This window comes from Gallinula chloropus, assembly GCF_964237585.1.
Source record: "Gallinula chloropus genome assembly, chromosome: 5".
Taxonomy (NCBI): domain Eukaryota; kingdom Metazoa; phylum Chordata; class Aves; order Gruiformes; family Rallidae; genus Gallinula; species Gallinula chloropus.
This window is the reverse complement of record NC_140090.1, coordinates 22655124-22674425: the sequence shown is the minus strand read 5'-3', so window position 1 is coordinate 22674425 and position 19302 is coordinate 22655124. Positions and strand designations below refer to the sequence as shown.

The 19302-nt window shown below is 39.7% G+C and overlaps 1 protein-coding gene across 1 annotated transcript in view; it reads right to left on the bottom strand.

Annotated features, from left to right (window-relative positions):
• Positions 1 to 19302, bottom strand: part of MAP3K20 (mitogen-activated protein kinase kinase kinase 20) — a 65612-nt gene that overhangs the window by 23152 nt on the left and 23158 nt on the right. The window contains exons 3-8 of the mRNA XM_084265800.1: positions 12424 to 12511; positions 8450 to 8551; positions 7640 to 7705; positions 6636 to 6664; positions 6387 to 6524; positions 269 to 355 (exon numbers count right to left, since the gene is read on the bottom strand). Coding sequence (XP_084121926.1) covers positions 269 to 355; positions 6387 to 6524; positions 6636 to 6664; positions 7640 to 7705; positions 8450 to 8551; positions 12424 to 12511 — 510 coding nt within the window. The remainder of the gene's footprint in view (positions 1 to 268; positions 356 to 6386; positions 6525 to 6635; positions 6665 to 7639; positions 7706 to 8449; positions 8552 to 12423; positions 12512 to 19302) is intronic.

Below are 19302 nucleotides of genomic sequence, written 5' to 3'. Positions count from 1 at the left end.
CCCTAGGTTTTACAATTGAGACTGAGAAACTAGTACAGTACTTGTACAATTTTTGATCTACAGCATCACGACGTGAAGCTGCAACAATTAGATGTAAAGGGTCCATTCATGAGGAATAACATCACTTTGACCCTTTGTGTTAGCTCCTACTGCTAATCTTTCCATACGCGTGAACTTACTTTCAATTTGAAGAAGATGAAAAAGTCTTTTGCAAAACCCCAATACTGTTTTCTGATCTATGTACCTGAATGTAGAAACGTAGTCTTACCTCGTTTTTTTCCACTACAAGCCAAGCTACTTGTAATCCTTCCAAGCCTTTAAAGGGGACCTCCCTTGTTAGCATCTCCCAGAGAACCTGGAACAGAAAAAAAGAAAAGAATTTTTATTTCTGTACTTTGTATTTTAAATACATTATTAAACCTTGATACAGCACTATTCTGTATCCAATTATCAGGCAACCAGTTTCCATTTGCAGGAACTTGGACCAGTGTTTGTGTGCAAGATCCTCTCACTAAATTAATTTGGATGTTTCTGCTTTTTCCTCTACAGAAAAGCCCACATGAAACACTGGGTTGCGTGGGGTCTAATGCCTGCAATTTTTTTGAGAGCTGTGGAAAATGCTTTTTACTTTCTTTGTACCCTGTACGGTTCACATTTGGCAGTTGAGACTTGGGAAGACAATGAACTGCTCCTCTCCTCCTCAGCCCCAACTAGACACATCTTTGCTTTGTAGCCATTTTGCATTTAAAAATATTTCTGTATGATCGCAACTAGTGCTTCCTGGTAGTCAGAATATGAGACAAAATGTAATCTGCTCCTGTGGTATGCCTATGAAAATATTAAATACAATCTTGCAAGCCAAACTCCAACTGTTCATCTCCAAGTATTTGGTTATGTTAAATGAAACAATATACAGCACTTAAAAAATTACTCCGTATCTTACAGATGCACTGTCCTTGGATGTAGAAAGACCTCCTAATTGTGCACGCTTTTAGCATTTTGGTAACACAGTACCCATGAATCTGAGCCACTTTGTAGAAAAGAGTTTGGCATCACCAAAAAGGCTTCAAGTCAATGAGTCCAACTTGCTTTTCTTGCATTGGGACTACAGATTGTAGTTCCACCAAATTAAAAGGCACTTTATACCTTCACTTGCATATGTATCCTTTTTTTCCTTTCCTTTTTTTTAAAAAACCTTTCAGAACCTTCATATGCATATCTTCTTACAATTATCTACATACAACCTTTTTCTTCTGCTTATATACCAAGCGTATCAACAAAAAAAGACATAGTTTATGTGGGACCTGACCAAATGCATTAAGATCCTTATGCAAGTCTCTGTATCCTCACTATTTGAGTTAGTAGCCAGGCTTGTTCCAGCTACATCATTTTGAATGGATTCTGGCCAGCTATGAAGGTAATTAGAAAGAAAATGCAAGAATATTGGCAGATGCTGCTCAAGCAGAAAAAAATGCATTGAATCAGAGTTTGGCCTTAAATCAAGTGAACAGGGCACTCCATCAATATACATATTTGAATAATTCTGCTGGAGTCAGAAGACTGATTAGTAAAGGTAAGGGTATCTTGAAAAAATAAGTAAAAGGAATGTTTTACTGAGAATAAAAAATATTCTTATTTCTTAACAAGGGAAACCTACTATAGTGGTATTCAACTCTCCTGTTTGCCTCAATTCATTCCTTTTAGAAGAAAAAAAAAGCACCTTAATTTGTCATTGCAATTATCACCTCTCTACTGGTACAGAAGGAAATTTAACTGTAGGAGAAGGAAATTATTTATCAGACCCATGTAGTTCAAACAAAAGAGCAGCATACAGAACAGACAGTTTAAAACCAAAGCCCCTGGACCAAAACAGACATGCGGTTGAGCAGCCATGCAGAGCCACCTCATCTGTGGGGCCGTACCAGGAACCACAAAGAAACTCAAGCTGCACATCAGGTAGAGCAGTATCCAAACACATCTTCCACATAAAGAATGCAGTGAAAACCACATTAAATGTCTCCAAGTGCAAGAAGCTACTGCTCTGCTACCTTTCTTTCAGAAGACTGTACATTGTAAGGGTTGTCTCATTTCATTCATGCACATAAGTTTGTGCAGAACATTTTACATTGGATTCCTTTACCATGACACCTTTAGTTTTTATTTCCACTACCTACATGGATCGCTGCCTTCCTGAGCCAACAGTGCTAGCTTGAAACACTCAAGACTGCACACAGTTCCAGAGAAAAATAGCAATCTGACACAATATGAGTAATTTTTCTTACTGTCCTGGTTTTTACTAAACAGTAGAAGAAAGTAGAAGACACAAGAGTGGGATGTCAGAACTCCTTGTATTTATTTACACAGGTTTAGAAAATGTTCTAACAACAATGTGAATTTCATGTTCAGGCCAATGGTGAAGAAAGAGCCTTTCCTTCCAAGGGTGATGTGTCTCTATCTTCAGTTTTAGAGAGATTTCAACTCCATCTCATGAATTAGCTACCCTGAATCATCAGCTAAAGTAAATGATTGCAGTACAATTTTTTTTTAAGGCAGCAAATGGGTATCTTCTTCATTCCCATTTGTCCCTTCCTGTCCCCAGGGTCATTCAGCAGCAGAAAAGCACCTGAACCTGACTTCCCTGGGCTCTTTATTGCAAGGTACATTCTGCTCATATTAAAAGCTGTCTCCACAGCTCACCTCACACGGAAATCAATTTATCTTCCACATTGCTGATGCAATTTAATTGATAGACATGGTTCACTTCCCCTCCTATCTCTGACACTGAGGATCACCTGCTTTCCTGATCACATCACATCTCTGTGATGATGGACAGCAGGTGCTCACAGAGAAACAGCCAAGCTAGACACAGTGATGGAAAATAAAGGAAGATCTTTTAATGTAGTGGTTTGTAAGCTGTGGCCTCTGAAAACATTGGGCTCCTCTTCGTATAGAAACAGAAAAGTGAGACAAATGTATGAATGTTCATCCTATACATGAAGCTGAGAATAAGAGTTATGTGGTCTTCAGAAAGAGCTGTCAGCTCAGCTGTGTGGTTCAATTCTTATCCTCACAACTATGAGACAACAACCAAAAGGAAAAAAATCCCAAACCTACAAATCTTCCACATCCCCACCCCACTCCAAAGCCAACAAAGATTCAAAGTGCCATATATGATAGGGAACATCCAACAAATTAGCAATTTGAGAAGAAGCAAACACTCTGAGCATCTTCAGTGAAAAAAAATATTATTTTCTCTTGTTAGGAAACCATTCACAGACAAGGGTCAGGAGCCACAATGAGCAGAAGTACAGCCTGAGCAGAAAGGGTTGCACTCTTAGAGATACTGCTCTTAGGCATGAAAATTAGGTCAGCCTTCTCTGCATTGATCCAAGGGAAGTTAAAGATCTCATAATTCTTTTCAAAAAGAGTAAGGGATAACCCCTGGAGCTGGCCAACATTCCCTCTATAAATAACGTATGCTCTCATTGCTAAAGCAATGTATGAACTATTGCTGGGAGGATAACAGCTGCTGCATTTAACAGCAGTCTCTGTGCTACCAACAGCCAATTAATAGGTTTAAATTTTTGTTCTTCTAAGTGTTAAAATAATTCAGCTGCGTTGCATAAGCTTTCTATGATTAAACACATTTATGCTGACACACAAACACACAAGCACACACTGCAGTGCACTACAAACAATTTTGTCAGGATAACATATTCTAAGCATCTATCTTCAAGAATTCAAAACAGCTTTTAGACTGAACATTGTCGTTCCACAGACACTTTTGTATCTGGAAGAGAAGTAAGGAATCATTTTTTGAGCAACACACACAATGGCACATGACTCCATTTCTGGGCTGATCACTTGTAACACGTGGTATCTACTGTTTAGAGGATAGATTTGGAAATGGATTGGAAAAGAGAATCACAGCATGGCTGAAGGAAAGTGTAAGATCTGTCTTTCTGTTGCAATACATCTCTTAAAACATTTAGCTTTAGCATTTCATGGCAGCATTATAAATTATTTACTATGTATCTCAAAAAGCATATATGAACCCATTTAGCCATCCATGAAGAGCAGGACAAACTAGTCTGAACATTACCTATAAACATGAATGCAACTATTCACAGAAACAAAAATTTGTTTGAGCTGAGGAGCAACTCAGAAAAGAGCTGAAAGACTTCAGCACTTCATGGAAAAAAACCTCTTGCACACCTTATGCAAAATATTTTAAATCAGATTGGTTTGTAGAAAGAAAAGCCATTCAGGACAAAAAATAGAAGAAAAGAAGTTTAAGAAAACCATGAGGAAGGCAACAAATATTGAAAAGAGTATCTGTTCCTACCATCTTACTAGTTTACATTTGAAAGGATTCTGTTCTTTGTTAACAGGACTTTAACTGAAGAAAAGTAGATTTGTCTCTCTAGCACAAAAGCTGCTGGCAAGTGTTACATTTTGAAAAGGGATTCTTCAAATTTTGTTTTTATAGATGGTAATCATTTGAAAAGACAAAAATACCCTTTCTAAGATTTCTTGTTTTCAGTCTCATAGCTAATTTTCTGATAGTCTAACACTTACTATAGGGAGACGCCAGCTTTCAATGTTCTGTTCGGACAATTTCTTGCTGGTATAACCCCATTATGTCAGTAATTTCATCAACAGAGGACTTGGGCTAGTGCCATTCTTCATTTCTACCCCTGTATCTCCTCTGAAAACAACGGCGCTCCAAGACTGGTGTTATTAAAAGATGAATTCATTCCTAAGTGTTTACAAATTCATAAGCTTCTGCCCTCAGTAGAACACGTTTGCTCAAACCCAATAGATTAAAAAATGTGGGTCAAATATTACTAGGGGTACTAAAGTAGCACTATACACCCTTAAGCACATTAAAGTTCTCTAGTAACACTGAACTGTTTTCATATGGAGCATAGTTAAGTTTAACCTCCAAGCACAGAACTGTCAAAGGAGCTTTACTTTTTGGACAAAGAAAAATAAACTGTGTGACACACTGTTCCCAAGGCTCTTACAACACTTGACACAATAAGGTATTAAACTATTTCTTACCTTCTTCCACTTCTAGAATGTTACTTAAAGTCAATTCACACCAAGATGACTGTGTGAGCAGTCTGAGCTATACGACCATGTTTGGAATTTCTCCTCTAACGTTTTTGCTTTGTTTTGAAACTGGAATGTTTCCCTTCAGCGGATAATATGCAATTGCTTCCAGTAACAGTTTACATTAACATTTACATTGTTAGCTTATGTTCTCTTACTGTTTGTGACCTAGTTCAGTTAAGCAACAAGGCATTTTATCCTTCCTTGCAAACCTTCAACTTTTCATTTGTAAGCAACACCACATCATCTCTTTTTTTTTCCCTCCACTATAAACAACTTTTTGGCAAAAAAATTAAGTCATCTTCCATCAGGACATCAGTGGAGCTATGTATAGCCATAGGTGCCTGCTTAAAACCACAGTGCCTTCCTCACATCTGTCTCTTCCAATCCTTCAGACTAGCAGTACCTGACAGGTACTGAAAGAATTCCTCATCCTGTCACCCATTGTTGAATCCAGACCCAAAAATGGTTAATACACAGATACGCATGGAAACAGCAGCCCCACTTCCTTTCCTCTTTCCCCCAAAGCATTCACTACTGTTCTGTCACAGAACAGCAATGGGGTGAGGCACAAAATTGGTCTGACCTGTTCTAGCCTGTTTCGTACTGCAGAGAAAAAACAGCTTAGTTTAGCTGTGGACAGAGTGAAAGAATTCACCTTACTGCACTAGCAAACCTGACATTCTGATGAACTAAAACTGGCTGTGCCCCCTCCCGAAAAAAGGCAAAGCAATGGCAGTCTTCTCTGTATTTTTAGATGGGTCCTCTAACTCCCTGAGAGGTACAGCCTATTCTCACAGGTCAACAATTTTAAACAAATTTTAAACAATTAAGCATGAGGAAGTGCCTTACTTTTTAATATAAAAATCAGTTGACACTCTTTTTTATGGTGAAATCCTAATCAGTTCATCCTGTTACACACCTATTGCAACACAACCTTTTTCTCTTCTGTTCCACTAAAAGCCAGAGATTCATGATGCAGATTGTTCAGTGGCTCCTGCAAGCCTTTCGACATTTGCTGAATGCTTGTGGTAAAGCATGTGCTTCCCACACCAGCAGGCCACTCATCTGTTCAGATAAGGATCTTGCTAGACATGCAAGACACGGATCTTCCTATCATTTTCAAGCATGTAATTATAAATTATGGGTCAGTCTTGAAAGAAAGTGTGGTGTTTTTTGTTGTCCTTATTTAGAATTGTTGTTCTTGCATTGCACAAATTCTGCCACAGCGGAGGTCATCTGCTACGCAGAGGGAAAGGAGAGGCACTCACCACTCCGTACGAGTACGTGTCACAGGTCTCAGACACCGGGAGGCTCTGGATAACTTCGGGGGCCATCCATGGAAAAGTACCCACTAATGACATGTGTGTTGTGTGGGAGTGGAACCGTGAGGCACCAAAATCACAGATCTGGCAAAAAGAAAAAACAACCAGATATTGGAGCATCAATCTCATTCATCAGGCATCAAAACATATAGAGTCAAGCAGCAGCATCTCTGCAAATAATTAAAGCATTCATACCTTTAACACACCATCAGCAGCTATAACAACTGAAAATGAAAAAAATGATAGGTTACAGAAATGCCATTAAAAATAAACACAATACACTTGCACAACAAAAGACTTTGCATTGTATCAAGAAAAATGATCCTATAGTGAGCCAGCACCTGAACACGCTTACACGCACAATTATTCTGACTCCTTTGAGAAGCTTTAGAGAACATCTGTTGAATACCTGCAAACCTCTGAACAGACGCAAAACCTTTCAGGCCTTACTGAGTTCAAAGATAGGAACACAACTATAGCAAAATACAGATAAACTCCATTCTCCCTAACGTTGTTCAGTTTAACAAGAAGGTCTCTGAAAGACTCATTAGTAAAAGGAGAAAACTTACAACTGGGGTGAGCTCTAGACTTTTTTTGACTATTATCTCCCCATATGCATTGCTAAAATCCATGTTCCTCCTATCCCACTACTAGTAGCGAAAGTTTCAGTTCAAAGGCAACATTTAGCAAATTTCATAAATGGTCACCAGCTGCCAAGTACAGATTAACCAGTGCAGCTCCACACTGCGAGTGTATTACTCCAAAGTGTGAGTATCTGTCACACCTCAAAACAGGACACAGCAAAGACAAGATTTTCAGACAGATTAGTCCTTATCCAGACCATTGTGCCCAGAGTCTGCCAGCCTTTGCTGGTACTCCACCTTTTGGAACAGAAAAAGGAAGTGAGGAATGTCCAGGCAACATCTGACAGCTGATAAAATGGATACCATCACGGTCAAGTCAATCTGAACAAGCCCCCCACCGTGTTCTGAATAATGCCAGGGACTGTAATGAAGCTGAAAAGCTCAGCTTGGAAAGGAAGGAATAGGCTCTTCTGTGCCTCAGCAATTCCTATTGCAGCTTGATGACAGCCAAAGCACTACTTAATTCTCTATGTTCACAAAGCTTAGGTACAAATGTAAATGCTACATTAACAGGTAACAGTAAATGCAGAGTGTTTCAGTGTTTTGCTACTTTACCATTCCTGGACTTCAGATCCCTGTGGATTACTTTGACTGGAGCTTCCATATGTAAATAGTGCATTCCTACACGAAACAAGGGAACAATCTAGTTAGGCTGAGCGTGGTCATCACCTATCAGCAGTCATGTTTTCTGTTGCCCATTAATTGTCCTCATTATGAGTCGGCAGACCTGTACGCCATACTGGTATGCTGCAGGAGAAGCAAAGCTTCCCATAATCTACTTTGCGTAAAAAATACTAAGCAAAGTTCATATACCTCTCAGAGAATATTTATGGGTATGCTAATGCTTTTTAATGTCATAGTTAATTATTTTCTCCAAGGTGCTGTCTACACAGAGAAGCCAAGATATGGATTTACTTTTCATCCATTGGTTTACACCAATTCTCATATGGTCACAGAGAACACAAAGGACAAACTAGCTTGTTCTGTATTATTATATGAAGAATTTCAGTATGTTTGCTGAGAATAAGCCCTTAGCTTCCTTAAATGTCCCAATTCAAATCAAATGTAAGGATAATTATGCACTTACCTCATAATTACTCTACATCAACAAAATTATCCTCTTGGGACTTAAGGGCAAACCAGAAGTAAAACTGGCTCATAGAAGCCAGAAATTATTTTGAATTCATAACAACCACAGACATATTAAAAAACACAGCAAAGGGGTTTTCTTTTTTATGCTTGTTTTTTTGTGTGTTTTTTTTTTAACAATTTGAATAAGTAACGCAGAGGAAGGCTTTCCTGACTGCATAGGAAGAGTATCTCCAGCTGTACACTTTGCTGGCTGTGTAGGATAGTAACACTTACCTTTAGCTATGTCAGTTGCCCACGTCATGATATGATCCATATCCATCTCTTCACTTTTGTTACTATTAATGTAATCAAACAGTGAGCCAGCAGAAGCATATTCTGTTAAAAAGCAATAACAAACAAACTCACATGATGTTTTAAAACATTGCACCTAAACTGAAAGATCTAATGGAAATTGCCAGTTCCAGAAAGCAGTCAACCTCTGGCTTAATTTCAAAGAATTTGGGTTCAGCAGCTAATACTATTAGTAGTAGTGTGGTAGGAGAGTGGTAGTTTGTTCTGATTATCCAACGCAGACATAATCTATTGCTAAGGGTAAAAAAATAAAAGTACAATCATAAAACAACAGACATTAAAGTGAAAAGACATTTAAAAGGTCTGACATCAAGAAAGCGCAGCCAAAGCAGTCCAGATTCCAGAGTAAAAGGTTCTGGATGCTCCTGGTTCAAGATCAACAGGCCTTTTTCTTAACTTCTCTCAACTGCACCTACAGAAATCCACAGCAGTATTACATTGGTACAAACTAGGACTTCTTTTGACCTCTTGGTGTTTGCATAGCAAAGGATATATTTATTTTTTTTCAAAAAGTAGAACCAGGTGTTAAATATATAATGTTCTGATAGAAAGAAAGGGGTTGCAAGTAGAAAGGGAAATAAAATTTTCTTTTCCTATTTCCCCATGGAGGAACAGGTAGCAGTCATCTCCTCACAAAAAACCAGAAGGATGAAACTAGAAGTCTAACCCAGAGGTAAGCAGGCCAGATTTCCATATGCCACGGGTCACATTCAGCAGTCCAAAGGCTGTAGCTCCTTTGCTTCGTATTTAATAAATACACTTTATACTTATTTAATACTCATTCATGTTTCACTGAAAACACAACAGGGTTGTGAGTTGAAGGAGCTGATACATTTTCTTCCATCTGGTTGCCAAGACAGAGAGGGCACATAAAACAAACCCTACTTACAAGACTTCCAAAAACCCTCATACCTAAGATAGCAAACCAGGTGGTATACAACTGAAATGCTTAATTCGGGCCATCTCAAAGCAGCCACAAAATTCCCTCTAAGACTACATCAAATATATCTGAATTGTTAGTATTGATCAATGTATGATAAATGATAGGCTAGATGCACAACAAAATAAACACTGCTTCACAGCAAAAGAATCAACACCCCTGGGAGACTGCTGCATGGAGGAGAAAACTCCAGGAGGAGACAGTGTCTGCAGCCTAGAACACAGCAGGTCACAATTGAAAATTCCAGCACTAAATCACAGAAATCACAGAAATCACAGAATTATCAAATGGAAGGAAAGAGGGAGAAAATAGGAAGTCCCTCGAAAGTCAGCACTCAAGTGGCAAGTTAGGCAGTACCTCCTGTGGAAAGGAGCCTCTGCAGGTGACAGAAGCATTGCTTCTGATGTCACCGAAAGAGGAGTAAGCTGCTGACCTGCACATTTCCTCAATGAAAACATAAGCTTTTTTTACCCATGATGTCATCACTGCCTTCTAAATGGGTTCTTCAGGAATAGGTTGCCCACGTGCTTTGCATGCCTTTACAATGCATAATTTGATCCATTGGGGTCAGGGACAACTCAGCTGCCTGAGCCCTTTGCCACTCCATGTCAGCGCAGGCAAGTAAGCTTCAATCAACAAAGCTGCATCCCTTACGATTTCTTCTACACATTTATCATGCCACAGGTTTTTACTAGGACCTTATAGATTTGGAATTCATACTGTGAGGATCATTTTCCTTCAATAACAGAAAAGAAGCATTAGCTTTAAAAAAATAAGCAAAACACTGAATGCCTGAGTAGGTCTATCAAGAGATGGGCTGCGGGACACACGGCACTTTTCTGTGCCGATGGGAAGGCACAAGCACTGACAAACTTTTGGGAGGTGGCAGCTGTGGTCAAAAACCAGATGTGAAAGGTAGGCATCAAGACCACTGTTGACAGAGACAGCCAATAACATGTAGAAGGATGTGATCCATGCCAGCAGCTCACCAGGCAGGATGATCAGTTCTAACACTGACATACATCCCAGCAGGAAAACATGTTTTGGCTGCAGGTGTTGCATTTCTCAGAGAACTCTTTGACAATCCCACATAACATGTTATGTGCAGTTAATACACGGTACATGCCAATGCTTGGCTGAATGCCCTCAGCTCCATCACTCTGAAAAAATATTAGTTTCTCAGGATTTCTTCTTGCTTGGGATTTTCCCTCATAAAAAAATGTATCTCTGACTAAACACAGATTAAGCCTGCAACAAAGAAGGCCATCCAGAAGATGACGGAGATAGAATCCCTCTAAAAGATATTGCAAGTGCAACTAACAATTCTTTTCTCAGTAGCCATCTTGTCATTTTGAAAATGGTGTGGGGAAATGGAGCCTTGCTTCCCCTCCAACCCATGGGACTTCAGTCTCCCTGGAAGGTGTGGGGAAAACCAATCCAGTTTGTTAAGAAAAGCTTTTTTTTCTTTATTCGGGGTGGAATCAGAGTCCCCCTGAGTAATAAAGTGGTTGGACTACACAGCATAGTCTCTTTCTCACAGATGGTTAGAGTCCCCATTCCCAATGACATAATGAACTACTTTAGCTGCTCTCTGTCCTGTGACCGGCAAGCAGGTCAGATGTCCTCTGAACACTGACCTTTTATAAGATTAAACTGAGGACTTTCTGATTCAGACATCATCCTGAGTAGTTGATAACACACCTCCTTTGTTACTCTGCTCGCTGCTTTATGTTATAAATTACAGTAAAATCCCCTTACTTGATTTACCAGCTTTATACTATTTTTGTTGCTTCAAGAAGGTATTTAAGTCCCTGTCTATATGCCATCACCAGTGCATCCGCAGACTGGTGCAGGCTGTGGTCACTCCCATGTGCCTCTGCAATACTGCTTGTAAGACCATGACCTCCAATAAACTGATATTCCTGTAAGTAAAGCTCCCCAAGCTCTGAACTGGGCTGCACCTCTGATGCATGCCCACCAGATTACACTGCCATCCACTGTGATAATCAGACGTCTAAGACACAGGTAGAAATACCTGAATTTTCACAGGTTCTGTCTGCCATCTGAGAAACAACAGAAACCTGAACAGCAGTGTTTCAAACACTATTAATCTGTGCCACGTGCAAAGACTTGCACTGAGCTCTTCAAAGTGTTACAGGCAAGCTAAAACATGCCTTCTAATCCGTGCCTTCATGGATTTTAGCTCTCCAAACACTGTTGACTATAGACTGGAGATTTCTTTGCTTTGGGTTTGTTTTCCACTACTGTACTACCTAGTTTCTCCCATACAGGAATGGGAAAAATTACCTGTAATGCAATTTTACATCTTGGCCAACTCCCAAGACAAGGGAAAGAAGCTTAAAAGAGTGATAGAAAAAAAAACACCCCACAATGAAACCACAAGAACCAACCTCTGCGTAATTCTAGGAATGCCAGAACAGATTAAACCTAGATTCCACTGAATAAAGGGAGCTGTTTTATGTTGTCTAATAAACCCTTGACTCTACTTCAAGCCATTCTCAGACATGGGAAGTTCCCAATGCCAATGCTCCTACTTTCAATACTGGCAGAACTCATGGTGCAGCTTTGCTCTGAGCAGACTCTCTGCCTTCCCTTTTCACAGAACTTGCCAAAACTTTGTACCATGAAAACCTCTACTTCTGTCACATGTCAGTTAAAATGGAAAAACAATTCACAGAACACAGTGAAAGTTTCTATTTAAAGGAGAGCTGAGTTTGTGCACTGAGAACGCCTGAGGCTCTGACTGCCTCTGCACTGCTCCCAGCCTGGTTCCCACCTCCAGCACTCCCATTTACGTCCAGGCAGGTGGTAATGAGCATTCTTACATTCAAAGAAGGCAAGAACACTTAGCAAAACACTGAAATTGGGTGAAGCTAATACCTTGTAACATTGGGAGTTTTACAGACTCAAGAAAAGGTCAGACAAAAATCCTTACCAGTAACTATCCCATAATTTGGAGGTTCAATGACAGCTCCGTAGAACTGAATGATGTTTTTGTGACTGAGCACACTGAGTATTTCTGCCTGTTGGAAACAAACACAAAATTTGACAATTAAGAAAGAGGCATTTACTATTGTAGTTTATTTTATACCTAAGTGGGTATAAAATACATATAAACACACAAGAACATAGGAAAGACTATCCACAAATGCTTGGCATTCAAAAACCTCATGAGGGAGCTTAGCAAATTAATTCTTCATATGTGAGAAAAAACCTAATAAAGTCAAACCACTCTTTCACGGCCAAGGCACAGATGCAGAAGTCAAATCTTCATAAAAAAAACCCGAAGGCCTTGGAAAACTTTGTTCAAAGGAAGATCTGGGATTTTTGGCAGAGTTGAGGCTATCCTATCCAGAATTTGTGTTTATGCACAAAGTACTATGGGTTCAGCAAGTCCAGCGCTTCAGGCTGTCAGAGCATACCATATGCACACAGCTCTGGCCAGTGTTTACTGGAAACATGGAGTTGGCCGGCATGCGCTGAAGAGCCTGACTGAATGTGCACAGCAAGCATGCTTGGGATTGCCAGACTGCCAGCAGCCCTGCTCAAACTGCTCTCAGAGCCGGCTGCAGATGTCTGAGAATTCTGGATAAATACAGAACACCTTCAAATTCCACCAGTACAATGCTTGCAGGTTTGAGGAAGAAACTGTGAGAGAACGATTGCATATCGACACAGATTAAGACATGTACTCCCTGTGGGATTCTGAAGGTCAGATGTCTCCTTTGAGGTGTCTCAACAGTTTCACCTCTGTAGTATTTTAAAATAAATATTCAAGAGATTTTAGACACATTGTTTACACAAACATAAGTATTATATATAATATTACATATTTTTCTCTGCAGCAATGCATCCCTTTAAGACTTTGAGATTATTTTAACTCTATATTAGTCAACAGCAGCTAGCAAGAACAAAATTGCAATTAATTCCTCTGAGGTTACCAAAAGTGTCTGCTGAGCCGGCAGATCCCCTCTGGGATGTGCTGGCTGGCTGTAGTAGGACTGCTGTTTGCCTGCAGGCAAAGTGCTGGCTAACCAGGAGACCTCGTACTCCCTGAGTGCCTACCTCAACAGTGTTAGACATGAGATGGGAATACCAACACAAACAACATTACACAAACGTTGTCATGTTGTATATCATCTTTTCTTGAACACTTTGCTCAGGAGGGGTGGAATAGAACTACCTTCTTGCACAATGCTTAAAAATCCTCATCTTCAAAGGACTGTGCACACAGCCTGCTGGTGTTTACATCCACCTCAACAGGTTATTACACTGACTGGTCTCATGTTTAACTTTCCTATGGCATAATACATTTAATTCTTGGCTACAGAAGCAGTACTAGATGAATGATTATAAGTGTCACATGATGAACACATCCAGGTGCCACTGCAGCAACATGCAGAACCCAGTCACTGTCCCCCATCTCATAGAAGATGCTGCTGGATCCGGTAAAAGCCCTCCTGTGTCATGGGACAACAGGAGGGGCTGCACAGCACTGAAACCCAGGCTTACCTATCACCCTGTGCTACCCTGGGCCATGCAGAGGATGGCGAGTCCTTTGCTGCTATAGGCACACTGAAACTCATTGCCTTTATTATATGGAAGTTAAAAAAGAATTTTTTTCCAAGATTATCTTGTTTACAGTATATTGCATACTAAGATCACATTCTAGGAGTATGAAGAAATGATGTGTTGACCACAGCATTGATGTTCATTCTCTAAATTGGGATTTAACAGGCAGCAAAGAGAGCTTCCATCTAAGAATAAGGAAAGGCACCTTCTAATTGCCCACAGATATCCTGAATTAAGAACTGGGGGGAAAAAATTGCCAAGTCTTTCTAAGGACCATTATTTCTAAAATAAATCCTTTCTAAACATTTTTAATCACTCTGCTGTTGTTAGCACTAGTGATTCCAGACTATTTCTTTCATGTTTTGCTCTTTGTGGTGGCTGCAGATCAGCTGTGAACTCTATTAGCCAATTTAAAGACACTTATTCCTTACAGTGAGAAGCAGATGCAAGTCAATCCACATCTTTGAAGCTTTTGTTCTTTTTTTTTAACAAGAAGGTGCTATATTTCAATGAAAGACTGTCTTTCTGATAGCAAATTACAAAGTGGTGGTTAAAGACCAGTATTTCAAAGGTCCCTCTCAGGCGCTTACAAGAATATTTAGAATCACCTTCATGCATCAAACTCATACTTAAATCCAAAATGCCTGAATGCATGGAAAAAAAAATGCTGCCATATATCTGTCTGCCTAAAGGCCACTGAAGACACCAGCCCTCACTGGCTTGGGCACAACACACTCACTTCCCTTGGTAAAGCTGCTACCTATGTTAGGTAACTTAAATGAGCAATAGTTGCCTTCTGAAAGGCATGGTGCTGGCCAGCAACAAGTCTTCAGCTGTTTCACAGCACTACTTTTTTGTGTGAAAGGCAAATTTTTATTTTTTCTTTTAAATGCCAGATCAAAGCAAAAGTAGAAGGAGTTCAGCTGAAGTAAAGGCAGACCCCAAACTCTTTGGACACAGCATACAGAATCAGACGCACAAAGTGACTGCAGTGGAGTTGAGTGTTGTGCTTAGTCTCATAATGAACTCAGTCACAGCCCAGTACTGATCATCAAGCCACACTAAAACCATTCACCCTGTACTTACACCACAGGTATGGGTGAAATTATGCCCCTCTCCCAAGTCCTGCTGAAGCTTGTAAGCACATGGATTCAGAAGTCCAAACATACCTAATCCCCTGTTTACATAATTCAACTGCTATCATGAAGTCTAAAGTCAGAGCAAATTACAGTAAAAAGCTTTTAATTCAATTCTCACTCACTGGTTCCTATAGCATTACTGTAAAGTGAACCCAGTTCATAAGACAACTACAGTGTAAGTGTAGGAACTCAGGCAATAATCCCTCAGTGTACAAACTAATTGTGTTCTGCGAACTATGGTTTAGATCACTGTGCTTAGTAGCTAATTTATTTTTATGCCTGTTTAATCCATGCTTATTGACATTTGTGAAAACGTCAGTTACATCATCCATGAGTGACGTCACCCTACAGCTGCTTCTAGACTTGCTAGTACTGCTCTTAACCTTCTAGCACAAACAACTATGCATGAATACTCCCATCCTTGGAATTTTCAGCAGGTAAAACCTCCCCTAGGCCTTGTCAGTGCAATCACTGAACAGATGCCGCCACCACAGATTCCGAGCGTGGCTGTTGCTCTGCCCGCTGCCACTGCAGGAAGAGCAGCAAACACAGCTTAGCGCCGAGGAGATCCTCAAGGTCGGCGCTGGCTGCAGATGCGGACAACTGCCACCTAATGCTGAGCTGGCGTTACTCAGGAACGCAGACACCGTCCTGTCGTCAGATCTTTAATTGCAGCCGCAAAGACAGCAAGGATGTGGATGGAGGCACTTTGTGTACAGCTGTGTTGTTGCCTGCCAGCTACTCATGCCAGCTGCAGCTGCTCTTGTTAGAGCTCCCTACCCCAACAGCAGCTAAAGTTAGCAAAGACCAAACGACTCAGCATATTTCCCTTACCCTGGTCCTCCTCAGAGATAGGATAGAAAGCTGTTAAGACTCACACTTCTGGTCAAGAGAAGTGATCAATGGTTTGGGCTAGCAGCCTATTCCAGCAGCATAGCTGGATCTGCAAAAGAACATCTGTCCACAGAGCTTTTTCAGCGTCAGTAAACTTTTTTGCTTAGGTCCACGCAAACTGGGATCACGGCAACTTAGTCACCATTTCTTCCAAGTCCCTCTGGAGCCACTGGCTGGAGAGGACAAAGTACAGCTGTCCTTCCACCCTGGTCTGAGCACGTTGGTTTAGGATTAACATGGGAAATAGCTGCAGCCCCTTGTGAGACCGTCAGGTCAGCCAGCAGCCAACCAACTCTCCTGCTAATAAATCAGTTCACTGCACAGCAAGAGGCACCTTCACTCCATGCAAAATTACAGGGCTAGACGTATTTAGCTACTTAATGAATCTGATTAATATAACTTCCTTAACTACCTTTTAATATTTATTATTACGTGGTGCAATAGTTTGGTGATCTAGTTTTCCAAAGAAATGTTTGCCATGTTTATTAAGGAGACATTTAGACACACTTAAAACAGCTTTGAAAAGAGATTTTTTCCTAAGTCTTGCAGCATTTTAAAGGCTTTGACCTTTGTCATGTTCTTGGGAGAGTTGCAACTTAGCTACTCTCCAGGGATTTTAGAGTCTAATAAAAGGGCAGCTGGTAGAGGACAGCTGATGTTTTATTAAAATAGTTGTATTTACTGAAAACCACATACAGAAATGATGCAGAATGCTAACACAAATCAATCCCAAACCTTTATTTGCAGATTCCTGCTAAAAATGCATTGAATCTATATCCATTTCCAGTGTCTCAGGAATGCTCTCTTCTGAATTCACTGATGTCTAATAAGGCATGGTGTCTCTTAAAATATGCTAGTTTTTCTAGGTAAATGAGCCCTAGACATCTACGTACAGACATAATACTAAGGCAATCAGAATCTAAAGCTACAGTTGAGCTTCAAAACACTGGTAAAATAAGCACCTGGGAATCCTACACAGTTTGGATTCTTTTAATGTGCTGCTGACAAATCATTACGCCAAAAAAGCTGCATACTTTTTCTCAAGGCATTTATGTGTTTTACATGTTTTCATACAAATATTATACAGCCTCATGAGGATTCTTTTAAAATAGCATTAAGATTTTGATAGAAGCCAGAAATTACCCACAGCAGATAATTTTTACTACTCATTGTTTCTGTCCTTTCAAAAATTAAACTGAATACCATTCTTAATGAGCAGGATATAGAAAGAGTTTACATAATTTATCCCTTTCTGGACTATTGTCATTCCATAATCTTAGACAACTAATGTTCTATCACTGCTAACATATGTTTTTCTCAATATGCAACAAATAAAGGGACACTTAGTATTTTTATATATCTAAAATTCACTATGAGAATTTTACACCAGGGATGTTATGTGATTACTACAGTTTTTAATATTGAAAAGAAAATCAAGCAGATACAAAATAAAAAATTAGAACTTTTCCTGCTGTTTTGTCCTTTCTCATCAATTTTTGTTAAAAAAAAAAAAAGAAAAGAAAAAAGAAAAGAAGGCTTTGTGCTTTGGTGTCCCCAGGGAGAAAGCTATTAATAAGCAAAGCACACTGATTATCCAATTCACAGAAGGTTTGTTAAACCTATTAAATTGTCTCTGATATTAACAAGAAGAGGGAAACCACATCACCGTGGCAAAGCCAAAGAATCCTCACTCAGATTTTTTTAACTGCAAACAAGCAGAGTTACCGAGTGCTTTGATGAGTGCTGTGGGTACCCTCCTAGCACAAACCCCTTCCAAAAGGCAGACATAGCTCTTAAAGCCAGGGCTGCACATCACCTAAAGCTTTGAGAGTTGGAGGTTGCTTTAGTATTCATTTAGAGGTTCATTTATCCAAAATGAAAAGTATTTTCTATAGCCTGTTTACAAGCTAGCCTGTTTACAAAACTCTGTCAGTATTTGTTATGTCCTAGAAGACAGCCATATATCCAGCGTTACAGGGATACTATTTCACAAGCTACACAGAAAAGGAGGGCTAAATTACATGCTCAGACTGATGCCACCAGCCCTTCTGTAAACACCAGAATTAAATGCTGGTAAGTACATATGCAATGACTTACAAAACATGTATTTTTAAATATTTTGATTGAATAAATGTTTCAAAGCATCAAAATTGCATCCAAAATTATGTCCTACACCGTTACAAGTCCCAGAGATTAAAAGCAGTAATATAAGGGAAACTAATAGATTCCTATTGCTATATAATCATCATTATTTTAAATCCATTGTTTTATATCACCACATAGCTCATGTTTTAAATACTGCAGTAGAAACACACGCTTTAAATACCTTGCATTTACCTTTAGGTTGAAATCTTGAAGAAAGGGCAAGAAAAAGCCCATTACCAAGGTACCTCAATTCTGTTTAACAGTCATAACGTACTGCACTGAAGGAATACAGTCATAAATTTATTATGTGCTGTTACAGATTCACCCCATCCTATGTAATTTATTTAATTTGCACCATGCAGTAGCAAATGTGTATGAGCACTTTTGGGGGTAAGGTACACCATAGGGCAGGTTGGTAGCAAAATATATTGGATATTGACCATTTGAAAAGAAAATTGAGTTTTATAATCTCCTACACCTTTTTATAGCAACAGCGGCACATAATTTCCTAGTTCTAAGGTTAATTTGAAAGCTATGGGATTAGGAGTACTAGCTAGTGAATTCAGAACATCCCTGTCAAAACACTGCAAAGGAAAGCAAGTTAGTCCCTCCAAAAATCACAGGGAGATCTGTCCTTGTGATGTGGCAGCAGACCTCCTACCTCACACAGAAAGACAGTCAGATGAAGCTAACGGGCTCCATCCTGCCACTGACATACCTCACCCGAGTACAATAACCACAAGGAGCCCACTCAGCAGTACCTGAGCAATTGCAGGACCATGGTGTTTGGCTTCCTCATGATGGGGACTAAAAACTTGAAAATAACATTTGTAGATACCACTATACTGCCATTTATTGGGGAGCGGAGGGGGAGGGGGAAGGACAAAGGGCACAAAGATCATGGAAAAATAACTCATCTTTACAGAGATTTCATCTAGAAATCCACAACATCCAAACATATCCCACAGGAGTGTTACATTTTGCAGCATACAGCTTGAGACTGGATCAGCATTTAATATTAAGATACCTGATAAAGGGAGATCTGCCAAGAGCAAGAGTAGTAG